This window comes from Arvicanthis niloticus, chromosome 1, assembly GCF_011762505.2.
Source record: "Arvicanthis niloticus isolate mArvNil1 chromosome 1, mArvNil1.pat.X, whole genome shotgun sequence".
In the NCBI taxonomy this organism is placed as follows: Eukaryota; Metazoa; Chordata; class Mammalia; order Rodentia; family Muridae; genus Arvicanthis; species Arvicanthis niloticus.
In genome coordinates, this window is record NC_047658.1 from 86,121,177 (window position 1) to 86,148,000 (window position 26,824).

At 44.6% G+C, this 26,824-nt stretch overlaps 1 protein-coding gene and 1 pseudogene across 1 annotated transcript; one reads left to right on the forward strand and one right to left on the reverse strand.

The window, feature by feature from the left end:
* Positions 1 to 451: 451 nt before the first annotated feature.
* Positions 452 to 26,824, reverse strand: Gde1 (glycerophosphodiester phosphodiesterase 1). The gene is made up of 6 exons (XM_034524656.2): positions 26,447 to 26,824; positions 11,154 to 11,329; positions 7,690 to 7,795; positions 7,307 to 7,399; positions 4,689 to 4,900; positions 452 to 1,040 (listed from the first exon to the last, which is right to left on the reverse strand). The coding sequence occupies exons 1-6, from the start codon at positions 26,705 to 26,707 to the stop codon at positions 893 to 895; spliced, it is 996 nt and encodes a 331-aa protein (XP_034380547.1). The 5' UTR covers positions 26,708 to 26,824; the 3' UTR covers positions 452 to 892.
* On the forward strand, positions 23,807 to 24,926 carry LOC143443728 (non-histone chromosomal protein HMG-17 pseudogene; annotated as a pseudogene).

Sequence of the window (26,824 nt, forward strand, 5' to 3'; positions counted from 1 at the left end):
CCACTTCCTCATCTCTAAAGATGATGCCAACACATCCATAAGCTTTTTTCCCAGGACTGCAGATGATTGTGCATATAAATGCCTCATGTAGTTCCTAGTCTAGAGCCAAAAACCAAACCAAACAAACAAAAACAAAAACAGTAGTTCTCCTGAGATGGGGCTGAGGCTGCAGTCTCCGCTGTTTTGAGGCTGCTACCAGTCTGTGCATCTGTATTTGATACTCAGAAGCTCCCTCCAGGTTCCTCATCTAAGAACCTTCCTGTGCTTGAGCTTCTAAGCAAGCTGGGAAAGCTGCCGCTCTGCCCCCTAGTGGTCAGAAGTGCTTACATCAAGATGCCACAGATAATTCCAAGACTTGAAATTAAAGCATGAAAGGCCTCCAGGATGCACAGAGCAGCCCCTCACCCCAGATGCTGTAGGACCAGAAGATTGGTACACAGTTTGCCCTCTGTTCACCTTTCAATGATTTTATTAGTATGGTCACAAGTCTGACACCTACAGGTCGCCATTAACAGAGCTGACGATAAATATTGGAAATAAGTGAATTACTGAAGTACGGCAAGATTTAAAATGTCAACTTGGAGTGATCATGCAAGCCCCATGCATTGGTGCCTGCGCCCTAATTGCAGGACCCACTCTGCTCATCCTCGTGGCTCTGTCCCCTCAGCGGGGTTGGGTGGGGCCACCCTGCCTTTTTGCAGATCCAGAATTTTAAGGGCAAGTGTGGAGCCTTCCTTGGAGCATGGTCGCCATGCCTGGTTTCTGCTTGTCAGGGTCAGACAGTGGCTATTGCTAGTATGAGCCACAGGATCCCCCGGGCTTGTGCTAACAGAGTGATGTCCCTGCAAGAGGCCTCCAGGCAGTTTCTCAACTGTGTTTCCTCCTGGGGAGTCTAGAAGTGAGGTGCACAGTCTTCGAGCATGCTGTCAGTGATGTAGCTGGAACCAAGGTGGGACTCATAGTAATTCTTTTCATCAAAGGTATTGACAGTCCAACTAACAACCTGGATTCCTTTAGCTGACCACTTCTTCAAATAGTCCCTGGAGAAAAGAGAAAAATCGGTCGTGTTAGAATGAACAGCTGTCCCTGGAATTGAGAGCTCAAAGCATGTGTTCTCTGAGTGTCAACTGTTCCCAGAGAGCCTCCAGCTAGCCTCCTACCAAAGTCAGAAGGCTGGGAAGCAGGCATGGCCTTCGCCTGCTTTACATCATCCCAGCTCAAACACATCACAATCACCAAGTCCTATCTCTGCCCTCTTACAACATACTGCTCGTTTCTCTCAGAAGGCTCCCTTTCAGGTCACCAGAACAGGCTCCTCCAAGCACTGACGAGCTTCTCCGTCCACTCCTGGTGAGAACAGCACTCTAAGCTCTCCCTCGATGCTTTCTTCCTTGCAGTTCCTAGGCAGTTCCTAGGCAGTTCCTAGGCAGAGCTTAGTTTGTTCCTGGCACCCTCGCCCATATCCTGGTAAACAGCTTCAGAATTCCTGAAAGTGCACTGACTGCATCCTGAGTGTCCCCATTCCCAGGTTATGGGAAAGGTCACAATATAAAAGCAGTTGTGACACAAACCAGACACACACCTTCAAACAAGCAAGCCTAGATCAATCACATTTTCTCAGAGTCACAGGTCCAAGATGATTCAATGACCTCCAGGCAGACAAAAGGCTCACAGCCCACACTCCAGAAATGGTAATTTCTCAAGATGAACAAGATACCCTGCTGTGTAGCTGAGAACACATCAAGGAAGAGGCCACACAATCATTCTGGTGAGGCCAGGTAAAAGGGACACAGGTGTGAGCCTCTCGCCCCCACCATGCCCACTCCCTCCTGTGGTCCCACAGCACTGGCTCTCCCAACAGCTGCAGGCCTGGATGTCCTTTCCCCACTGCTGAGATGGAGGCTGGAGTTTGACCCTGGGCCTTGGACACGCAGGGAGGCAGTCATCCTCAACGACATCCCAGCTTCTCCTCACTTGTGTTTTATGCTCGCACTGGAGCCCAGGCTGCCCTTGAACATGCAATCCTTCTGCTTTAGCCTCCAGAGTTGCTTGGCTTTAGGCCTGTGCCACCATGATAACAATTACCATTTGCCTCCTCCTTCCTTGGGACCCCTTCCTGTTGGGAGCCGACTTTTAGCAGAAAGTGGCTATCAGCTTTGCAGCCATCTTGAGCCATAAACCCTGACATGAGACTTGTTTTTCAACAGCCTACAACAGCTGAAGCACACTCTGATATCCCACATATTTTGTTTTGCTGTTTACTGCCCCCAGCTGCAAGGCGCACGTGATATCTATGCCTGCAAGACATGCAATTCACGTGCTATTCACGTGCTATCCACGCCATACACGCCTGTAAGGCGCACATGGTATCCAAGCCTGCAAGGCACGTGATATCCACGCGCCTACAAGACACATGGCAAAAGCCTATAAATAAACCAGATTTCCCTTCAATAGAGAATATGGGAGACAATGAGAGAGACAATACAGGAGAGAGAGACACATAAACGAGACTTGAGACTTGACCACACACCCTGTCTTGTCTCCATTCTTCACGTCGCCTGCTCCTCTCTCCTCCCTCCCCCCTCTCTCCTCCCTCTTTCTCTCCTCTCTCTCTCTCTCCTCTCTCTCTCTCTCTCTCTCTCTCTCTCTCTCTCTCTCTCCTCCTCCTCCCCTCCTCCTCCTCCTCCTCCTTCCTCCTCCTCCTCCTCCCCTCCTCTTCCTCCTCCTTCTTTTCTCTCTCTCTCTCTCTCTCTCTCTCTCTCTCTCTCTCTCTCTCTCCTGACCCACAGACCGGAGCGGCAGCTTGGGCCGGGAAACAGTGGCCGCCAAGCGTGGAGTGGAGAGGGCCACAACATTTTTGGCGCTCAACAAGAGACAGCAGGAAGGAGAGACCCAGTGAGGGACGTTACCGGAAGAAGGATCTGTTGATTGCTGCAGTAATCTGCGTTGAGAAAGGTATAATGAAAATGGGGCAGCTCGGATGTTACAGTTTGGCGCCCAAAGTTAGGCTCCTGTAAGCGTTACACCTTCTTGTCAGAGACTAGGCCAGAATACAAGGTCTATGCACTGCTGTCCTCAAAGCTGTTGATGTCACTGTCTTTCACTATTGCTCTCATCTTATTTTACACAGGGTATCCCAATGAACCAGGAGTTTGAAGCTCCAGCCAGACTGATCCCCAGAATCTGCTGATTCAGCCTGAGACCTGGGGTTACACAGATGCTACTGCACCAGTTTTTACATGGCTGCTATGAATCTGAAGTAAGTCAGATCCCAACGCTTACATAAGAAACAGTTTACCCACTGAACCACTGGCAGCCCTCAGCTGTGGTTTTATATTTGTTAGACTCAACACTGGGCTGGCATCCCATCCTACTGGACATGAGCCTCCAGGAGGCAGAGTGCACGGCTTTACTTCTTCACTATTGTACCCTCGGCTTCCATATGGAGCACCTGACAGCACTGTTGGCCTCAAACAAATGGCTGCAAGAATGAGCAAGCTGGAAGTCATATGGAGCTACAGTGTGCGTCTATAGCTCTAAAGCTGCCAAAAGACAGCTCATGAGATGTCAACAGGCGAGAGGACAGACAGGCTATAGGAAATGAGCAGAAGGGAGGATGGGAGCTAGAAGGCTATGCCCATACTCGGTTTCCGATGTGGCGCTTCCCTGCCCGTCTAGTTTCCCAAGGGAGTCAGCCATAAGCAGTGCAGCCCCGCTCTCACCACCACCTCCATTTTCTTCTTAAGAATGCACTACAAAACTGGGCTGGGGCAGGGCGGTGGGGCAAGCCTTAATCCCAGCACTCGCTGGGGAGGCAGAGGCAGGTGAACCTCTGTGGGTTTGAGGCCAGCCTGGTCAGAGAGTGAGCGCCAGGACAGTCAGAGCTACACAGAGAAACCTTGTTTTATGAGGTGAGCTATGATGCATCAGCTCTGCTACACACATCTACACGGACAGCAAGAGCTCATGGATATATCACACGATTAATATGTTAGAATTGTAATTTACTTTTAAAACATAATACACTCAGGAGGTGGAGAAGATCCCGAGGAAAAACCAGCTTTCCCATAGGACCAGCTACATCAGTGAGTTCCAGGTGGTCACACACATACATACAAACACCACACATACAAGTACCACACACACAAATACCACACATATAAGCACACACATACAAACACCACACATACATACATACATACATACATACATATGCACACACACACAAAAACACACCACTCACACAAACACTACACATATATACATACACATCACATACAAACACCACACATACAAACAACAAACACACATACAAACACCACACATACAAACACACAAATACCATACAAACACACACATACAAATATCACACATACAAGCACCACACATACAAACATTACACATACAAACACACACATACAAGCACCACACATACAAACACCACACATATAAGCAACAAACAGACAAACAAACCTCTAAGATTGAGCATGTCTGGTCAGTCTGTTGTGAATCAGTGAACCACACCTGACATCTCCCATACACTTCCAGCAGCTGGCACTGCTCTAACTTACCAAACCAGAGGGATCTATGAGTCAGAAACAACTCAGTGTGCCCACTTCTTTAACACCTCCTTCCCAGAAAGAGCACCAAGGACATGTGAAGCCAAGAGACAAAAACTTCTAACTTACGGGGAGACGAAATCCTTCTGCATGAGGAAGGCTGAAATCCCACACAGGTACCACAAGACATTATGCATGCTCCAGTCAAGCAAGATGTCCAACACCACAAACATAGACTGCTTCCAAAAGACATTGTAGCGAGGCTTCCCGTCTCCAGTGTGGCTCAGGCTCCAAGGCCTGTGAGTTAGGGCTGTGATTACCTTCTGATCCGTTTGTCTCATCTGAAAAGGAAATAAAATGATCATCTCTTAGGTCTATTATTTCTCACTATGTTAAATTTACCAAATATTAATTTGCTGAGAGCTCCATAGTGACCAAGCATGCCATCTCTCAGAAATCCTTTTAGAAACACAAAGTAGATGTAGGTGTGCAATATGCACTACAATTAAGGGCGTCTTCCTCAATTCCTACAGGAACTGCACTGTCAAACTGAGAGAACTTGGCTGCCAAGGAAGCCTAGCCACAAAGTGTTAGCAATATGAGGCCCTAGGTTCAGTCAGAAACACACAGCAAGTAAAGGGGGGGGGGGGGGGGGGGAGGGAGGGAGGGAGGGAAGGAGGGAGGGAGGGAGAGAGAGAGAGAGAGATGGGGGGGGGGAACCACAGGGTCAAGCTGTATTTGTTTGTCTGTGTTTCTGGAGACAGGGTTTTCTGTAGTTCAGCTGGCCAATCACACCAAGCCTCCTGCCTCAGGCTCCCGAAAGGTGGAGGTTACAAATGTTCACCACCATGCCCAACTTTCAAAGCCACATTTTAATAACACTATGAAGATAAGCTTTTAACTGAATTAATCAAATGGCATGTTAACTCAGAACTCAATGAGGATAGAGCCAGGATCATTTCAAGAGATGCTGGTTAATTTCAACCCTGTTTATGGCAGGACTGCAGAGCTGTGGGGAAGGGAGGGGAGGGGAAGGGAGGGGAGGAGACTGGAGAGAGGGCAGAGCAAGAAGGGGCAGCCTGGGGGAGGTACCTCAAGCTGTACTCCCTGCTCCATGGAGAGTACCACATACTCTAAAGGCCTCTGTGGTCAAATAAGCCTGGGAAGGCTGATTCCACACGTCTGTGAGCCCCAGGACCACCTGCCACCCTGTGAGGGTCTGTACTGGCATGCACTGTCCTGCCGTAAACATTTTTAGTGTATACTCTGTTGACCCTGATGCCAGAGAAGAGCTCATTATTTTGGAAACTAGTAAATAAAGAGAAAGATTAAGTAATTACTATCTATAGGGGAACTAAATGATAGATCAGGAAGTGTCTTATTTATAGATGAATTCTAGATTCTGAATAAAATATTAACATTTCATAACTTACTAGTAAACTGACAGACCTGGCCAATGAACACCAGGAACCCAAAAGAAAAGCTGCAAGAGCCCAGCAGATGAAGTTTGCCTCCTGATGGGTATTCACCCCACTGCTAAGGACCATCAACCCTAACGGCATGGGCTCTAGTGTGCTTCACACTTTGTAGGAAACAAAGCGAGGAACAGTCTGTAAAATCACCCAGGTGTACACTCACCAGACATGGGTAAATGCAAAAATACCATTTCAGACCTCAAAACATAGGCCAGCGGCAGAGCTTGGCTAGCATGCATGAGGGACTAACAACACACATGCATGCACGCACACACATGCACTTTCAGACACATACATCTGGTTTATCCAATAAAGAAAGAGAAAGAAAGAGAGAGAGAGAGAGAAGAGGGACAGAGCAACAGAGAGGCAGAAAGGGAGAGAGGGAGGGAAGCAAAATCACAGATTTTAAGATTGAAAATGAATACCTTATTTGGGTATTGATGCAAATGAACATTTTTTAAAAATATAAATACCGCCGGGCGGTGGTGGCGAACGCCTTTAATCCCAGCACTTGGGAGGCAGAGGCAGGCAGATTTCTGGGTTTGAGGCTAGCCTGGTCTACAGAGGTTCCAGGACAGCCAGGACTACACAGAGAAACCCTGTCTCAAAAAACCAAAAATAAATAAATAAATACCAGTTTTTATTGGAAAAAAATTAAAAGCATTCACGGAACTTTTGAGACATGAAAATTTCTATTTTTTCTGATCTCTGATGATCTGAAACTAAACAAGGCCTTATTGGGGAAGATCAATGGGGCAGGGAGAAAAAAGCAAGATCATGGTTAACGGGGATTCATGTATTAACCACTTTTATGTGCATCTGAAACACTCTAAGAGGGGTTTTTGTTGTTTGAGACAGGTTTTATTATATAGCCCAGGCAGATCTCAAACTCAAATCCTCCTGCCTCAGTCTTCTAAGTGTTGGGATATCCTGTTCCGCCCTCCCACAGTTCCTCATCCCACTCCTCCTCCCTCCCCAAGAGTTGATTTTTAAGGCATGCTTTACTGTTACTTTTTAGGAAGTAGAGTGTGGACTCACCACATTTACCAACACAAGGAGCCTGTCCAGTGCCTGGCTAAGAGAAGCTCTCAGAAGAGAGCTGTGCACATTCAACATCGGTAGCTGATTGCCCCAGAGACTTCCCTACTCTTAAAGGAAGAGCTCTTGACTGTGGTTGCACTCAGTTCAGTCTGAAAATGGGCATCTCACAGAGCCCAGATATTACTTCCAGCAACCAATCCAATGCAACATGCATAGAAAGGTGTAACTTACTTTATAGATGACTTCCGGCAAGAATGAGCAGACCATACTATTATTGTACAGCTGTGGAAATTCCGTGTATATATTCTTTAGAGCAGCAGAAGCCTGTATAATAGAGATTCACGTAGTTAAAATCTTCACCATTAACTATATTAACTATTATTATTAATATATTAACTATTCACACAGTTAAAATCTTGCTAAAAGGCTCTGTAAAAGGAAAATATTTCCAAAACTTAAAAATGTAAACTGCATTTTAACTTCCATTAAGTATAGTATAAGTCATAAAAATAAAGAAAAGGAATAAATAAGAAAATATACGGTTAGTTTTAAAAATGATTAGCCTTACATAAGACATCTTTTTAAGATAGCTAAGTCCACGGAGTGAACTGTACCATATCTGCATGGCCTTTGACATCGAAGAAGATGGTGAGGTTGTGGCGGAGGCACTCTGTGACGGCTTCCTTCAGGGTGGGGACTCTCTCATCCGGGAACTCATTCCTGCAAGAGGGAACGGAACGGCTCACAGCAGGAGCACAGGAAAAGAGCAAGGGTCACTGGAGTGGACACTCTACAAATGTCTCCCAACAAAGGCCAAGAATGCTTGCTTTCTTCAACCACAGCCACATTTTTTTTTTTTTTTTTTTTTTGCTATGGTTTGCTATGGTATCTGAACCAAGCACAACACAAACAATAAACCCATGGACACGATGGCATCTCCACAGAAGTGGCAACGTATCAGTCACCTGCTCATCAAAGGGCACACTGCAGTCACCTCTGGGGAACTCAGGGACTTGATTTTAACCTAATTTCTCCTTTTGTAGAGAAAACAAGTCTATTTATTAGTTCTCACTGCTATGCAGGTATCTGTCTAAAACAGGTTCTCCGCGCGTCTGTGGGTGGTGGTGACCCTTTTGGGACTCACAGGGGCTCAAGACCACTGGAAACACAGATATTTACATTATGGTTCATAACTAGCAAAATTACAGTTATGAAGTAACAATGAGGATAATTTATGGTTGGGGGTCACTACAACATGAGGAATTGTATTAAAAGGTCACCACATTAGGAAGGTTGAGAACCACTGGTCTAAAAGAATATATATTCTGCTAAAGCAAACGAGGCTTAAGTGCCTGATACCCAACAATCAGCCTCCTCCTCATAATGAAAGTTCACTCTATATGGTTTAATTTGTGTCCATTTCAACCTAAGACTGTCAGATGGATAATTTACATCTTACGGCAATTCCTCCTATCATCTGTGCTGATGTCCACTCCATGGAGAGAGAGGGCGCCCTAAGCTTGCTGCCATCCCCCTCACACCCATGCACACATACCCCCACCTTATTTTGTTTTGCTGGGACACGGTCTCACTCTGTAGCCCAGGCTGGCTAGAATTTCTGACCCTCTTGCCAAGCAGTGGGATTACAGGCACAAGGCACCACACCTAACTCGCTGTGAAGAGGCCTATCTTCCCTGAAAGGTGGTTCTAAAATAAGTCAAGCACTTCATTTGGAGTCAGTCATTGAGAAGGCTATTTGTTTAATTGTAGAATCAAGAGTAGTTATTTGAGGCTGGAGAGATGGCTCAGTGGTTAACAACTCTGGCTACCCTTCCAGTGGATCCCAGCTTGATTCTTGCTCCCAACAACCACATAGCAGCTCACAACTGTCTGTAACTCCAGTTTTAGAGGATCTGCTACCCTCTTCTGGACTCCTTAAGCACTGCACACAAAACACACCCTCAAAAAAATTTAAGTAGTTATGTGAAAGACATTAAGATAGTACTCTAATACTATGCTTTTCCTTTTTTGAAAATTCCAAGTGGTGATACCGACCCTGAGCATTTTTTGCTGTGTTAACTTTAAGCCTGACATCTTTAAAAAAAATTATTACATTAATTCATTAATTTATTTCATTTTTCTCAAGACAGAGGTTTTCTGTGTAACAGCTCTGGCTGTTCTGAAACTTACTTTGTAGCCTATGCTGGCCTTGAGCTCACAGAGATCTGCCTGCCTCTGCCTCCTGAAGGCATGAGCCATCATACTTGGCGTTTATAAATATTTTTTATTTAAGGAGGTGGGGGCACTATGCATGGCACATATGTCGAGGTCATAGAAAAACTTCTGGAAATTGGTTCTTTCCTCCCACCATGCCGTGGGTTCTGATAGCTCAGGTTGTTAGACTTGGTGGCCAGCTGTCTCAACGCCCTGAACCTGACATCCTCCTGTTTGTAATATTGAAGCCAGCTGCCCTTGAACACAGAAGAGCAATTTCATAAGTGGGCTCTGGAGCTTCAGGTTAGCAATACTCTCCAGGATCCAGTACAGCTGGCCTTGCTGACTTTAATTCTTTTAGGTCTGAATCGTTTTACAGAGGGTTAGACCTTCATCACTGGGTGAGACAATCAACACTCAAGGAGCACTGGCCACTGACCACAGAATGAACATGGCACTAAACAAAAACAAGCACAGGTCTTTATTATCAAAGAAGACAGGGCCTGGAAAAGATGGCTCAGAGGTAAGGAGCACTGACTGTTCTTCCAGAGGACCCAAGATTGAGTCCCACCACCTGCATAGCAGCTCACAAGTGTCTGTCCTCTGTGGGCACCAGGCATATATGTGATAAGAGATACACATACAGGCCAAACACCCATACACATTAAAAAACAAACAAACAAACAAACAAACAAACAAGTAAATAAATAAGTAAATCAATAAAACAAATCAATAAAAAAAGGATAGGAGTGAGATCTAAACAGCCCTATTTCAAAGCGTATCACCTGGTGTTTCAATTCTCAGGGTGTAGACAGCAGTCAGTGGAGCAAAGGGAGGGCTCAGGGACCCAGAATAAGAGATGCTGAGTCAAAGGCAATGATGGGTGTGGACTCCTTATCTTCCAGAGTATTCAGAACAGAGCATTGGATTTATAAGTTAACCTTCTGGAACATCTTATAAAGCAAGCTCTGAACATCTATTAGTGCACGTGTGTGTATGTGCATCCATACACATACACAGATGATGTAAGTTCAATACCATTAGAGGACATCATCTAGTTAGACATCCTAAACACATTTTCCAGTTTTACAGGGTTAAGAGACATGAAGGACAACCAGAAACCATATGGTGGGTTCACGTTTTTTTTTTTTTTTTTTAACTAAAACTGGAATATCAGGACTCTAATCTTGATTCTATGGACTTATTGTTGACTCTTGAGTAGATCATTTAACTTTTCCAGATTTTTACGTAAGCAAAATTATGTAATTATGTGGTAGCTGCCTGTGATTTCTAAGTGTAAATATTTATCTCCACGTAAGTAAATAAGCTGGCTCCTCAGTTGTGCAAACCATGCCAAGATTTGAACAGCCTTTGTGCTAGACTGTGCAGGAGCAGAATATTGCCGCTGATGGGACACTGCTACTTTGGAGTTTACTAGGATTCTTCTACTCCTTATATTCTATGACTCCTCATAAGTTTGTTGCAAGATCCAGTAAGTTGGTTAATGGTGGCATCATCATTTGATCAGCTTAAAAGAATGAGTTGGTGTATCTGAAGCAAGAGCACTGGGAAGCCACTGCTTTAAGCCTTTGATTGCAATATAAAGGATGGCAGAGAGTAAGTTTCAGATAGAGCCTAGAACATAGGCAGTACTGTCCTGAGAATGCTGCAGTGGCTGGATACCCCGCAATGCCAATAGTAAAATGTACACACAGTGCTCCTGTTGTTGCTGGTGTGTGCTTACTACTTAGGAATAAATTAAAATGAAAAACTCTCCCGGAACAGACATACTTAGAAGGTGCCAGTGCCTACCTGTAACCACCAGTGGTGGCGAAGGACCTGTGTAATGATGTCAGCGACTCACCTGAGTCTGTGATTTGCTGCAGGGTTAAGTTTCCTAACTTGTTCAAATGTCAGATCACATAGCCGGCCAGACCCGTCTGTTGTCCTGTCTACTGTGTTATCGTGCATCAAGACAGGAACTCCATCAGAAGTAAACTCGATGTCCAGCTCCACACCTGTTGCTCCATTCTTAGCTGCCTTAACAAAAACATCAACAATATTAATGTCAACAGCTACAGATACCATTTGATATCTAAACATGAGAGAAAAGCAACATGGCTGCTGAAGTGGACAGCTGTCCTTACAGATTTCTGTCCCTTTCCTCTTCCAGGCCACTCTCCAAATGAACTTGTCCCCCCCCTCCCCCAGTGGGTGTTAACGCTGCCTCAACCTCACACTTCAAGTCCTTAAAAAGATTTGGCCAGGCAGTGGTGGTGCACACCTTTAATCCCAGCACTTGGGAGGCAGAGTCAGGTGGATTTCTGAGTTCGAGGCCAGCCTGGTCTACAGAGTGAGTTCTAGGACAGCCAGGGCTACACAGAGAAACCCTGTCTCAAAAAAAACAAAAAACAAACAAACAAAAAAGATTTGGTCCTGCTCGTCACACCACCACAGCAGAAGACCGAGGAGATTTCTGACACCAAGTTTGTTCTGGCCATGGTGGTTTTGATCATTAGACAAACTCTACACTTTGCTGACTTGAAAAGGCTGGTGACTACTCTGTTGTTTCCTGTTCCTCAGCTATTTCAAAATTCTGGTCTAAACTAAACCAATCAGGATTCTGTTGGTTTAACCTCATCCTCTCTGAGACACACCAAGACTGTGTATAGGAGACAGCTGTTTGATCAAGTAGGTAGCACTGGCTGTGGTGGTGCAAGAAGCTGATTAAGCTTAATAAAGTACATTAGAATTTATATAAAAATAACTTAGGCCCTGTTGGGAGCCGACTTTAGCAGAAAGCGGCTAGATCAACTTTGCAGCCATCTGGAACCATATACCCTGACGAAAGATTTGGTTTTCAATAGCCTACAACAGCTGAAGCACACTCTGATATCCCACATATTTTGTGTTGCTGCTTACTGCCCCCAGCTGCAAGGTGCACGTGGTGGCCACGCCTGCAAGGCATGCAGTTCACGTGCTGTCCATGTGCTATCTACGCCATACATGCCTGTAAGGCACACGTGCTATCCACGCCTGCAAGGCATTGCGGTGCACGTGCTGTCCACGCTATAGACGCCTGTAAGGCTTACGTCATATCAACACCTGCAAGGCACGTGGTATCCACGCGCCTACAAGGCACGTGGCAAAAGCCTATAAATAGCTCCGAATTCCCTTCAATAAACGAGACTTGATCAGAATCTCTGTCTTGTCTCCATTCTTCGCGTCTCTTCCCCTTTATCCCCTCTCTCTCTCTCGCTAGACCCTGACCCTCGGACCGGAACGGGCAGTACGGGCTACAACAGTTTGGCGTCCAACATCGGGCTCCAGTAAGCGCAACAGTTTGGCGCTCAACGAGAGGCAGCGGGAATGAGAGACCCAGTGAGGGACTTTACGGAAGAAGAATCTGTTGGTTGCCGCAGGAATCTGCCGCATTGAGAAAGGTAAGAAAAATGGGACAAGAAATTAGTCAACCTGAATCCAACTCTCTGTTTTGGTTTGTTTCGAGAAAGGTAATGAAAATGGGACAAGAAATTTGTCAGCTTGAATTCAACTCTCTGTTTTGGTTTTGTTTGCTGCTCACATGTGTTAATTTTCTGCTTTTGTTCTTGAATGCTGTCATTTTGGTTCAAAATAAAAAGAGGCGTAAGTTAGAATCCAAAATACAGCCAAAGGTTGATGACAATTTGTCAGAGCCAGATTGTGCTGACCGAGAGGAAGAGGAAGTCAAATTTTATGACGCTGAAATGCCCTTTCCCTATGTGCCTCTACCTCCAAGTGCTCCCCCAATGGAGACAATGGTTGTAGATCCTAAAAAGGAGTTACAGGACAAAATTACTACCCTTAAACAACTGATAGAGTTAGAAAAAGAGTATCAGGGCTTAAGTAACCAGTTACAGAAATTAAGGACAGGGAAGAGGTCTCAAGAGACTAACTGCGAAAATCCCCCGGATTTTCATGTTCCTCAACCTGGTGTCCAAAGGCAGTCCCTATCCTCTAGCTTTAGTTCAGCTACAGATCAGCCAGAGGAGGGAGACGCTAAGGCTTTCCCTGTATCAGAGACCAGAGACGCTCAAGGGGTTGCTTGGAGACATCACACAGGGTTTAATTTTCAAATTATTAAAGAATTAAAAAATGCAGTATCTCAATATGGTGCCACTGCTCCTTTTACTCTTGCAATTTTAGAATCTGTTGCAGAGGAGTGGCTAACTCCTAGTGATTGGAATATGTTAGTGAGGGCAGTTCTTAGTGGTGGAGACTATCTTATTTGGAAATCAGAGTATCATGAGAATTGTAAAGAGACAGCTAGGAGAAACATTCAGGCAGGCAATGGTTGGTCCTTTGATGCCTTAGTAGGAGAAGGGCAATTTGCTTCTAGTGATAACCAGATGCAATATGACCCAGGTTTATATGCTCAAATTCAAAATGCAGCCATGAAGGCTTGGCGTAAACTCCCGGTAAAGGGAGACCCTGGTGCATCTTTAACAGCAGTCAGGCAAGGGCCTGATGAACAATTTTCTGACTTTGTTCATCGATTAATGACAACAGCAGGGAGGATTTTTGGCAATGCAGAGGCAGGTATAGATTATGTGAAACAACTTGCATATGAAAATGCTAATCCTGCCTGCCAAGCGGCCATTAGACCTTATAGGAAAAAGACAGACCTTACGGGATATATCAGACTCTGTTCTGACATAGGTCCCTCTTATCAACAGGGCTTAGCTATGGCAGCTGCTATGCAAGGAAAATCTGTAAGAGATTTTTTGGCAAATAAAGACAGAAAGGCATGTTTTAAATGTGGTAAGCCTGGACACTTTGCAAGAGATTGCAAAGTAGAAAATGAGTTAAGCCAGAGACAGCCCAGAAAACAGCCTGGGCTCTGCCCACGTTGCAAACGTGGAAGGCATTGGGCTAGACACTGTATGTCTAAAAGAGACGCACAAGGTAACACCCTTTTCTATGATCAGGGAAACGGGAACAGGGGCCAGCTCCAGGCCCCGAACCAACACAAGCCAAAACAGGCTTATGGAGCAGTCAGTGTCCTACCAGCAAACACCAATCCCTTTCTGAACTTAGTCGAGCAACACCAGGAAGCGCAGGACTGGACCTCAGTTCTGCCACCCACACAGTATTAACCCCAGAAATGGGACCTCAGGCTTTACCCACTGGAGTGTTTGGACCACTCTATCCAAATGTGTTTGGCCTGATAGTGGGAAGAAGCAGTACTACTCTGCAGGGATTACAAATTTTTCCTGGAGTTATAGATAATGATTATCAGGGTGAGATTAAGGTAATGGCGCAGGCAATTCAGAACATAGTCACCATTCCTACAGGAAAGAGGATAGCTCAACTATTGTTACTTCCATTGTACCCTACTAATCACAAATATAAGAATCCTAAAAGAGGGGATCAAGGTTTTGGTTCCTCTGATGCATACTGGGTACAGCCTATAGTTAAACAAAAACCTATGATGACAATCTGGCTAGATGGAAAGGCATTCCAAGGCTTGGTTGACACAGGAGCTGATGTGACTATCCTAAAACAAAGTGATTGGCCTGCTACCTGGCCTCTGACCCCAACCTTAACCAATTTAAGGGGTATTGGCCAAAGTCAAAATCCACTACAAAGCTCTAAGGTGCTAACGTGGAAAGATAAAGAAGGAAATACAGGAAATATACAACCCTATGTCATCTCAGGCCTTCCCATTAATCTCTGGGGCAGAGATCTGTTATCCCAGTTGGGATTGATTATGTGCAGCCCTAATGAAGTAATCATGGCTCAAATGGTAAACTCTGAGCTTTCCCCAGACAAAGGATTAGGAAAAGGTGAAGATGAAATTATTCATCCTACTGAAGTTTATGGTAACAATGAAAGAAGAGGCTTGGGGTATTTTTGATGGGGGCTACTGATTCAGCTGCACCCCTAGGACGTTGTGCGGATCCCATCACCTGGAAAGGGGACTCGCCCGTCTGGGTGGATCAGTGGTCCCTAACCACCAAAAAATTACAAGCTGCCCAGTTGCTAGTGCAGGAGCAATTACAGGCAGGGCATTTGGAAGAGAGTAACTCTCCCTGGAACACCCCAATATTTGTCATTAAGAAAAAATCAGGAAAGTGGAGATTGTTGCAAGACTTGAGGGCTGTTAATGCAACCATGATTAAAATGGGAGCCTTACAACCTGGGCTGCCCACACCGGTGGCCATACCTTTAGGTTATTATAAAATAGTTATAGATTTAAAAGACTGTTTTTTTACTATCCCCTTACATCCTAATGATAGAAAACGTTTTGCTTTCAGTATTCCCTCTATAAACTTTAGAGAACCTATGAAAAGATATCAATGGAAGGTATTGCCTCAGGGTATGGCTAACAGTCCTACCTTGTGCCAAAAGTTTGTGGCTTCTGCCATAGAGGGTGTTAGAACTATGTGGAAGCAAATTTACATGATTCATTTCATGGATGATATTTTGATAGCTGGAAAAGATGGAAAACAGGTACTCCAGTGCTTTGATGATCTTAGAACAGCTTTACAGACTGCAGGGTTACAAATAGCACCAGAAAAGGTGCAATTACAAGACCCATATACTTATTTAGGATTTCAGATTAATGGTCCATGTATTATTAATAGTAAAGCCACACTGAGGACTGATTCCCTTAAGACACTTAATGATTTTCAAAAACTACTGGGAGACATTAATTGGCTAAGACCATATTTGAAACTTACAACAGGAGAATTGAAGCCTCTGTTTGATATTCTCAAGGGAGATCCTGACCCTAAATCTGGCAGGGCTCTAACAGAGGAGGGTAGAAAAGCCTTACAGAAGGTAGAGAATGCTATTTCATCCCAATTTGTAACTCATATTAATTATTCTAAGCCTTTATATTTTCTTATTTTTAACACTAAACTAACTCCTACTGCAGTTTTTTGGCAAACTGCACCCATATTATGGGTTCATCTTCCCTCATCCCCCAAGAAGGTTCTTAATCCATACTATGCAGCTGTAGCAGATATGATTATGTTAGGCAGAGATAACAGTCAAAAATATTTTGGAAAAGATCCTGATGTCATAGTACAACCCTATACAAGGCATCAGGTTGATTGGCTTATGCAGAATTCTGAAGTCTGGCCTATTGCATGTGCCTCATTTGCTGGTCAGATAGATAATCATTATCCACCAGATAAATTGGTTCAGTTTTGTAATCATCATGAATTTGTTTTTCCATCTCTTACTGCACATGAACCTATCAAGGAAGCATTGCTAGTTTTCACTGATGGTTCCTCATCAGGAACAGCTGCTTATGCCTTTAAAGATCAAGTAATCTCCTTTGCTACATCATCTGTGTCAGCTCAATTGGTTGAATTACATGCTGTTATTGCTGTGTTTCAAGCATTTCCAAATCAACCCATTAACATTTATACAGATAGCTCATACATAGCTCAGTCTATCCCTCAGCTAGAAACTGCTGCACAAATAAAGCATTCCTCAGAAGCAGCTGATTTGTTTTTACAGTGCCAACAATTAATTTTGAAGAGAAAGTGTAAATTCTTTATAGGACACCTGAGAGCCCACACTGGGCTACCAGGTCCTCTCTCTGAAGGAAATACCAAGGCAGACCTAGCTACTCGAATAGCTGCAGTGACTTTATCAGATCAAAAATCTAATTTGGATCAGGCCATAAAGGCTCATGAGTTACATCACCTTAATTCTAAAACCTTAAGAGTTATGTTTAAAATTACCAGAGAACAAGCTAGACAAATTGTCAAACAATGTCAATCATGTGTTAAACTTTTACCAATTCCTCATTTGGGTGTAAATCCAAAGGGACTGATACCAAACAGTATCTGGCAAATGGATGTTACTCATTATAATGAATTTGGCAAGCAAAAATATATACATGTATGTGTAGACACATACAGTGGTTTCATCTATGCAACATTACAAACTGGAGAAGCAAGCAAGCATGTGATTGCTCATATGCTTGCTACAATCGCTGTAATGGGTGTGCCTAAACAGATAAAAACTGACAATGGCCCAGGTTATACAAGCTCCAGTTTCCACCAATTTTGTGAAAGATTGGGAATACTACATAAAACGGGTATTCCATATAATCCACAGGGCCAAGGTATAGTAGAAAGGGCACATCAAACCATTAAATGTCAATTTGAAAAAATTAAAAAGGGGGAATGGTACCCTACCAAGGGATCCCCCAGAAATATCCTTCATCATGCACTTTTCATTTTAAATTTTTTAAATTTGGATTCTGAAGGAAAATCTGCTGCAGATAGATTCTGGCATCCTGATACAAAAAAAAAAAAAAAAAAAAAGAATTTTGCAACAGTCCTCTGGAAAGACCCATTAACTGGAACCTGGAATGGGCCAGACCCAGTGCTTATCTGGGGAAGAGGTTCTGTTTGCATATATTCCCAAACTGCAGATGCTGCACGTTGGCTGCCAGAGAGACTGATTAAGCAAATAGACAACAATAACAAATCCAGGGAGGAGAAACCCCCTGAGAAGCGTATTTTTTCTTCACAGGAAACATAAAGATGCTTCACAATTGCCTTCAAATTGGAACAGATCAACGAGTAAACCTGACTTGGGAAGTTATCAGTGCTGAAAAAGACATCACCACCCATATCTCCAGGGTGGCTCTATTGGACTCTTGATTCCCTGACTTATGATTTAGTGGGGAACTAGATTGTTTTAGATTTAGTGGGAATTTAGATTAGGAGAAAACCCACTACCACAGTTACTATAGTTGTTTTTTGGGTTTGAGATTGACTAGAGCAGGAACAGGGATTTCCTTAGTTTTCTTTAGATCAAAGCTATGATCAGTTTTGTATTTATATAGATTTAGATTCTGATATAAGACATTTATAAACAGAATAGAAGAGGCTTACACTTTTTACTCCTCTGATAGAGGGAGTTATGTGTTACCCTTAAAAAAGAGTGTTGCTTTTATACTGACTGTTCAGGCATTGCTAAGTCTCTTGTCTCTTGGGTTAATAAGGTTCAACAAACTGATGGCTTTTGTACGAGATACTATACAAATGAAACCCATACAGGTCCACTATTACAGGCTGGAAGTAGGGAACTCTGAAACCTCTGTCATCAAGACTGATGAGGATTAACCCCTAACTTACACGCTAAGCCGGATAGTCAGTGACGGGTAAGAGAGCATACCGAGACCCTTGCCCCTAAAAGAAGGGAGGCCTCACCATCCTAAGACAGGAGCTCAACCAATGGCTGTTGAGTATCCAAGGACGGGAAAGGGAGGCTGGGGTCCTTTGTTCCAACCTAGGACAGGCACGGTTTCCGTAAGTTTTCCCAGCCTTCCCTTTTGAAAAAAATTTAAAAAGGGGGACCTGTTGGGAGCCGACTTTAGCAGAAAGCGGCTAGATCAACTTTGCAGCCATCTGGAACCATATACCCTGATAAGAGATTTGGTTTTCAATAGCCTACAACAGCTGAAGCACACTCTGATATCCCACATATTTTGTGTTGCTGCTTACTGCCCCCAGCTGCAAGGTGCACGTGGTGGCCACGCCTGCAAGGTATTGCAGTTCACGTGCTGTCCACGTGCTATCTACGCCATACATGCCTGTAAGGCACACGTGCTATCCACGTCTGCAAGGCATTGCGGTGCACGTGCTGTCCACGCTATAGACACCTGTAAGGCTTACGTCATATCAACACCTGCAAGGCACGTGGTATCCACGCGCCTACAAGGCACGTGGCAAAAGCCTATAAATAGCTCCGAATTCCCTTCAATAAACGAGACTTGATCAGAATCTCTGTCTTGTCTCCATTCTTCGCGTCTCTTCCCCTTTATCCCCACTCTCTCTCTCGCTAGACCCTGACCCTCGGACCGGAACGGGCAGTACGGGCTGCAACAGTTTGGCGTCCAACATCGGGCTCCAGTTAGAGCAACAAGGCCCTGACTGCAGCTCACTGGTGGAGTACCTCTGTCTTGTATGCAAGAAAATAAATAATGAAATCTCAGCAGTGACTTAGAAGAACACTCCTGTGTGCCTCGTTGGCTTCCTCATCACGATGAACACAGGAGAGGCTCACTATGATCCTAGTCTTGGTTCACTGCAAATGTACACAGTATATAGTAAAAAGCCTTAACACATATATCAAAGGACATGATAAAAATGACGATGATGGTAGTTATAATGGTTACTATTTATTAGCTTTTTCTAGTTTCCAGGAGTTCCTGGGTTTTATATTTTTATTTATTTATTTATTTATTTATTTATTTATTTTTAGGGTCTTTATAGGCTTGGCTGTCCTGGAACTCACTATGTAGACCAGGCTGGCCTTGAACCACAAAGATCTACCTGCCTCTGCCTCACATGTGCCACCTCGCCCAGCAATTGCTATGCTTTAAATGTGCGGGCTCAGCTGATTCTTATAGCAAACACTATTAAGCAAGCAATACTAATATCCCATTGTTCAAATGAGGATATTGAGACAATGATTCAGAAGTTTACCTAGTAGTACACAAGCTGGGATGTGGCAGTGGCTGCATTCTCAGCCACTGGAACTTTACTATTAAAGGCTTTATATTAATGGCTCTACTGCAGAAGGACTAGCCACCTCAAGGCTGCAAGGGGGACACTCACCCCCTGTTGCTCCCTTACAGGCTTTATGTACTCAGCACACAGTGATGTACCCATGAAGGACATGCAGTACTGTGTTGTGCAGTAAGCACTCCACAAATTCACCATTATGCACACTGTGAGGCTTTACGCTTTTAAAAAGACAGATTCACCATGGTTATGTACTCTGTCCCTTTAAGCATGAATTTCAAAGGTAATGAGTTAGATTTACCAGTCGTCTTTAAGGATGGAGGTTTTTCTACTTTAATATTCCTCCACCCACATGCTATAGTTATACATCTACATATTCTTTTAGTTTCACTCATGTGACCATGAACCCCCTCAATCCTAATTCCATCTCTGGCTATGCCATCTAGGTTGAGTTTCTACGTATTCTAGCCTTAACTTATTCATTAACATGGCATTTCTATGATGCCCCACAGAGTTGTGAGGATGTGGAAATCATGCCTGTAAGAAGCTTGGTACCCAGCTCAGAATTGTCATTCCTCACAGGCTATTATGACAAGAAAGACAGGCTCAATGATCATCATTCTAATAAAGCTTCCATCTACACCTGTGGCAATGCCTTATAATATTAAAGATTACAACCTTCTTAAGTTAAACTTGAAATATACCACACATCAACATGGGTTATGTTTTATAACATAAAATCACAACTCAGTGCACACCACAAATTTCTTTCTCTATAACACAAACAATATCTTTATTTCTAGACATACTAGATGTTTAATTGTACTTTTCTTCACTAGGGTTAATTGGTCACAACACAAATAAATACGGTGAGACAGTATTTTTTGTTTTGTTTTGGTTTGGTTTTTTGAGACAGGGTTTCTCTGAGTAGCTCTGGCTGTCCTGGAACTCACTCTGTAGACCAAGCTGGCCTTGAACTCAGAAATCTACCTGCCTCTGCCTCCCAAATGCTGGGATTAAAGGCGTGTGCCACCACTGCCTGAGACAGTATTTTAACAAGAGCACTAACCACTAACTTTTGTGTTCTCGTTTCTCTCTCTCTCTCTCTCTCTCTCTCTCTCTCTCTCTCTCTCTCTCTCTCTCTCTCTCTGTCATTGTGCTGAGGATCCAGTCCCACATCTTGCACATGCTATCACTGACTTATTATTCCCTTGGCCCTTGGTTTTTAGAGGCATTATCTCACCAGGTGGTTTGAAATGGTCTTGAACTCACAACCCTCCTGCCTCAGCCTCCTGAGGGCTGTGATTGCAGATGTACCACTACACCTACCTATTGTCTTTTAAACAATTTATTAAAACCAAACCAAATCAAAAATAAACAAACAAAATCAAATCCACAAACCCTACAAAGGTTATTCAGAAAACAGTTTCTGAGAGCAGATGACCACACACAATTTGTTTTGCCCTTGGCTCTAACAGGAAGATATCCAAGGGAGGACTCTTCCATGCAGGAGAAACAACAAACACAAAGCAAAGGCCTCAGGTAGGAAGGAGACAATGAGGGAGAAAACACTCTCACTGCTACCGAGCCTCCTCCCTTTCTTACAGTTGCTGTAGGCTCATTCCAGACTCTGTGTCCAGCTCCCTCCTGCGCTCACAGTAAGTGCTGCTGATTCTGTGCACATGTGCATGTTTGTGTGCTTGTGTGTGTGTTAGGTTGGATGCTGGCATCTAGGAATGTGACACCTCCAGCTACACTGGCCACTTGGCAAACGCAATGAGAGCTGGCCAATATGACGCCAGTGGCAAGCAGACTGACCAGCAGAACCCAGCTAATCAGTGAACAGCAGCAAACAGCTGCTTCTGGAGGCCCGGCTTCCACCTGCACTCCTTAGAGAAGAGAGTAAGTTGCTGACTGGGAGGAATCTGGAGCTGGATGTTCAAGTACATGATGCTTAGACAAACACTGGGTGATGAGAACAGAGAGGCAGGACCCTGAAAAGGGGGAAGAAAGTCAGGGGCTGGGAGGGTGGTCACTGGTGGGCACTACAAAAAAATAGTGCAAAAAGATAGACAGGAAAGCAGAAGAAAGCAAAGGAGCTTAGATTTTTTTTTTTTTCTAATTGTAACCAGAGGGCTTTTGTTTGTTTGCTTGCTTTGTTTTTAAGAGAAGGAAGGACACAATATAATGTCCCCAGACAGGGTTTCCCTACGTGGCCCTGGCTGGGCTAGAACTTGCTATATACAACTAGGCTTGTTTCAAATGCATAGAAGCCGCCTGCCTCTGCCTCCTAAGTGCTAGGATAAAGACCTGCATCACCATGCCCGGCTAGACTTTTTATATTTAAAGCCCTCCTCCGTCCAGATGGAGTGGACTGTGGGCGCAGTTGACATCATTGTATTTTTTTGCCACTATTGTTTAATAGTGTATCTTTAAAAAATATATTTTAAAAAATGATTTTAATTAGTATGTGTGTCTGAATGGGGTATGTGCATATCATTGCAGGTCTCTGTGGAAGCCAGAGGTCGTGGGATCATCTGGAGTTAAAGTTACAAGCAGCCCTCTGTAAGAGCAGAACATAACTCTCTTACCCGCTGAGCCTCCTTTCCAGCCCACTTTTGTGGCATTTCTTTTTTTCTTTGGGGGTGATGGGTGTTGTTTTGAGACAGGTTCTCTCTATGTAGCTCTTGCTGTGGTGGAAATTTCTATGTAGACCAGGCTGGTCTCAAACTCAGAGCTATGTCTGCCTCAGCTTCCAGAGCGCTGGGATTAATGGTGTGTGCCACCCAGCTGGTTTTGCTTTTTGTTTTTATTAAACTATTAATTTCACATTTAACTAGTTTTCTTTGTGTAACTAGCATATTTCCTCCCAGAGACTTGTCAGTCTTCAGTCAGAACAGGTTTGTATCTAGTACAAAGTCTAAGAATACAAATTTTGAGCTGCAAATGTACAAAGGGAAGCAAAGAACAGAACAAACGCAAATCGGATGGAAATCCTGACTTTTCAAGTCAAGAGGGAGGTCACAACCTTGTCCTCTGCAGTGTACATCAAGCAGTTAAGCATGGTCACAGCTAAAGATGGTCCACATGACGTGCCAGTCTAGCCGGCTGAACTGCCGCCACATTTCATCTCCTCTTCAGGCCAGGAACCATCTGGAACAATGCTAGAGACACAGCCCATCGATGTGTTCATCATACAGAGAATTCCGCCCTACTTTCGTATGACGCAACAGGATGACACAAGTGTATTCACATCTCACATGTGAAGCTTCCTCACTCATTTAATGGGACTGACATCCAGGCAAACATAGTCTTGGCCAAATCCCAGTGTCAACAAATACTCAGGAACACTTTGTGTGCTCAGTTAACTTTGAGTACTCTTTAAGGCAATTTACATAAAGGAAGGAAGCAAAGCCGATGACTATCACGTGCTTTTCTTCTTCTGACGATGCACACATGTGTGCTCTCTGCTAACTCAAAAGTTGTCCTCCTGCTGTGTCCCTCAGATTTAACTCTTTCGCCTTTAGTCCAGAGGATATCAAGCCATCCTTAGATTCCAGGGAAGTAGCTACCACGTGGAGTCTCACTAGGCTCTGGTGTGTACAGATCAGCCTCTGTCTCCCCGGCCCCATCTTCACAGCTGTCACCGTCCTTTTCACTTTATAATTACATGGGGGAGCTGAGGTTAGGGCTGAAAGGAGGGTGCCCTACTTGCTTTGATTTTCTCTGTTACAGCTAAAGGGCAGAGGGTTGGATAATAAGCACGTTACTTAAGCTGGACAAAGAAAATAGCCCGCATTCAAATATCCTGGGAAATATTCTAATCTTTGCTAGAGAGCATCGAGTCGTCCAATCAGAAGGCCTTATTCTGGAAGGAACTGTGTTGTCTTGGAGTCACAATTTCCCCCACCTAGTCTAGGTCTCAAAGTAATGGGAAAACCAGACGTACAACTGTTCTAAAGGTCAAACACAATGGTGCATGCCTTTAATCCTAGATCTGGGGAGGCACATAGCCAGCTCCAGGTCAGTCAAGGCTACTGAAACGCTGCCTCAAAAAAACAAAACAAAAAAACAAAACAGAACAAAACAAGGAAGAAGCATTGAGAACCACCCCCGGACAGACCAAACCTGCCCGCTGATGTCCCCTAGTTCCCCTGCGGCCGCTATGCCCAGAAAAAAGGCTGAAGGGGATGATGCTAAAGAAGACAAAGCTAAGGTGAAGGACGAGCCACAGAGAAGATCTGCAAGGTTGTCTGCTAAACCTGCTCCTCCAAAGCCAGAGCACAAGCCTAAGACGGCCTCTGCAAGGAAGGGAGAGAAGGTACCCAAGGGGAGACTTCGAATAACCCTGCAGAAAATGGAGATGCCAAAACAGACCAGGCACAGAAAGCTGAAGGTGCTGGAGACGCCACGTGACGCGTGTGCAACTTTGATAACTGTACTTCTGGTGACTGTACAGTTTGAAATACTATTTTTTAATCCACGTGACGTGTGTGCAATTTTGATAACTGTACTTCTGGTGACTGTACAGTTTGAAATACTATTTTTTAATCAAGTTTTATAAAAACGCAGAATTTTGTTTTACTTCTTTTTTTTAAGCTATACTTTTAGCATACAGAACACTTCATTGTTGGGGTGGGAGAGGATCATGTGTCACTAACTCCCAAGCTGGATTGAGGACAGAAAACCTCTTTCCTTGATAATTTTGAAAGGCTCCTGTTAGCTTCCAGGTGAGACATCCTGGTTGTGACACAGGTGGCCACCAAGGCACAAGATGCCTTTGGTCTGGGAAACTCTAAATTCACTTTCATATGCTCTTCCCCCTGTACCATCAACAGAGACTTAATTCCCTTAAGACCAGAGACCTGTTGGAACCTGGGCCCCAAAACTGATTTTCCAGTCTATTGGGCAATGTGGACTTTTTACAGTGACTTCATTGAGTGTTCTCAAAAGAGCACTGGTTCCTTTTATAAAAGATTGTGGATTTTCAGATTGATAATTTTGACATGTTCATTTCTTGAAAGGCAGGGTCGGCTTGTGAAAAGTTGTTAAACAACATCCTTAATGTGAAATGTCAACCCTCACTTTAAGCTACTCCCGGTTTTCAAAGCATAGAATGAAGGTTTCACTGGGCTTTAAAGTGGCTTTCTGATTTTGGTAGTCTATACAGGAAGGGAATTTGGAAGTTCTTGTATATCGTTGATTGTCTGCCCATGTCCTGCCTGAAATACCATGATTGTTTATAAAAAGTATCTTTAATAAAGCTGGTTACAGTTAAAAAACAAAACAAAAAAACAAAGCAAAGCAAACAAACAAAAAGGAATAAAAACTAGCCGGGCAGTGGTGGCGCACGCCTTTAATCCCAGCCCTTGGGAGGCAGAGGCAGGCGGATTTCTGAGTTCCAGGCCAGCCTGGTCTACAGAGTGAGTTCCAGGACAGCCAAGGCTATACAGAGAAACCCTGTCTCGAAAAACCAAAAACAAAAAAAAAAAAAAAAAAAAAAAAAAAAGGAATAAAAGCTGTAGTATTTGCACATGTCCCAGGAATGCCCTCTTGTACCCCTCAAGTCAACTCTCCTGGTTCTTCCGTCTAAAACAAGCTATGTAAGCAGTTAAGGTTTGACGTCACTCCACACACTTCTTTCATGCTATATTTTTGGTCTACAATTAAATCCACAGATGCAAGGCCAACATGTAAGAAGGCTGACCGTAGCACACAGAAGTGCATAATCCACTGAAATGCTCTTGCCATGCAAGCTGACATTAATCTGAAAACAGAAGGCTTCCAAGGGCAAAGGGCTGTTAAAATTCTCCGGGTGCCTTGTGGAAAAGGGAGGCAAATATTGACAGGAGTCTGGCTGCTGGAGTTGTTATCTATGGTGAAGGTGTATTTGGAAAGAGGCCATAAAGATAATATCCAAGTAATGTAGAGGGCAGAAATCCACCCTGCGATAAGGGTGATTTAGAATATCTCGCTGGGTGGGGGGTGGATGTCTTCAGTCCCAGCATTTTAACCCCACCAGAGGCAGGTGGATCTGAGTTGAGGCCAGCCTGGTGAGTTCCAGGGCAGCGAAAAATACAGAGAAACCCTGGAGAGAGAGAGAGAGAGAGAGAGAGAGAGAGAGAGAGAGAGAGAGACAGACAGAGAGAGACAGACACCTTATTTACTGACAAGAACCCATTTGACTGGTTCATATCCACTCATCCACACACTAGATTTTGTTCTGCTCCTCGAAGCCAGCACCACATAAAAGCCTGTTGTGTTGTTACTTTACCACTCCATCATAAGCCTCACCTCAGGACCTTTGCACTTGCCATCGACATCCTAGAAACACTTCCCACCGATTCCAACCTTGTAATTAATTCTAGTTCCAGTTCACAAATATCTAGTTTATAGAAAGCTACTTCTGCTACATAATGCACTGCCCCACCCTAAAGTAGCCTCATGTTATCTCTCCCAACCCAGATGAAAGCCCTCTCAAAGGAGTCCTGCCTGGCTGCCATCCCAGCATCTGGCACATACATAGGAATTTTAGAAATAGCTGAAATGGGGAGGGATGCGGGGCCAGGATGCGTAGGAGATGCCAGCGGCGGAGCAGGCCCGAGGCGTGCGGGGGGCTCACCTGCCGGATGGCCGCCAGCGTGTTCTCGGGCGCGTCGTGGCTGCCGCCGCGATGGGCGATGGCGGACACGCGGTCACGGGGCTTGAGCACCTGCAGGGCCCGGCGGGACGGCACCGGCTCGAAGCTGAAGAACCGCAGCAGGATGTAGAGGCTGCCGGTGAGCACGCAGGCGTTGAAGGGGCTGCGGGTCACCACCAGCAGCAGCACCAGCACGAAGGAGAAGGGGCCCAGGAGGCCGCCCTGGTCCTCCCACAGCCACATGCCGGCGCCTGCACCGGCACGGACCGGAGCCCCGGACCTGCCGGGCGACGCGTAGAAGCCGAGGTACTGGCCACAGCCGGAACCCTCCGCTGGGAGGAGCGCTGCACAATGGCGGCG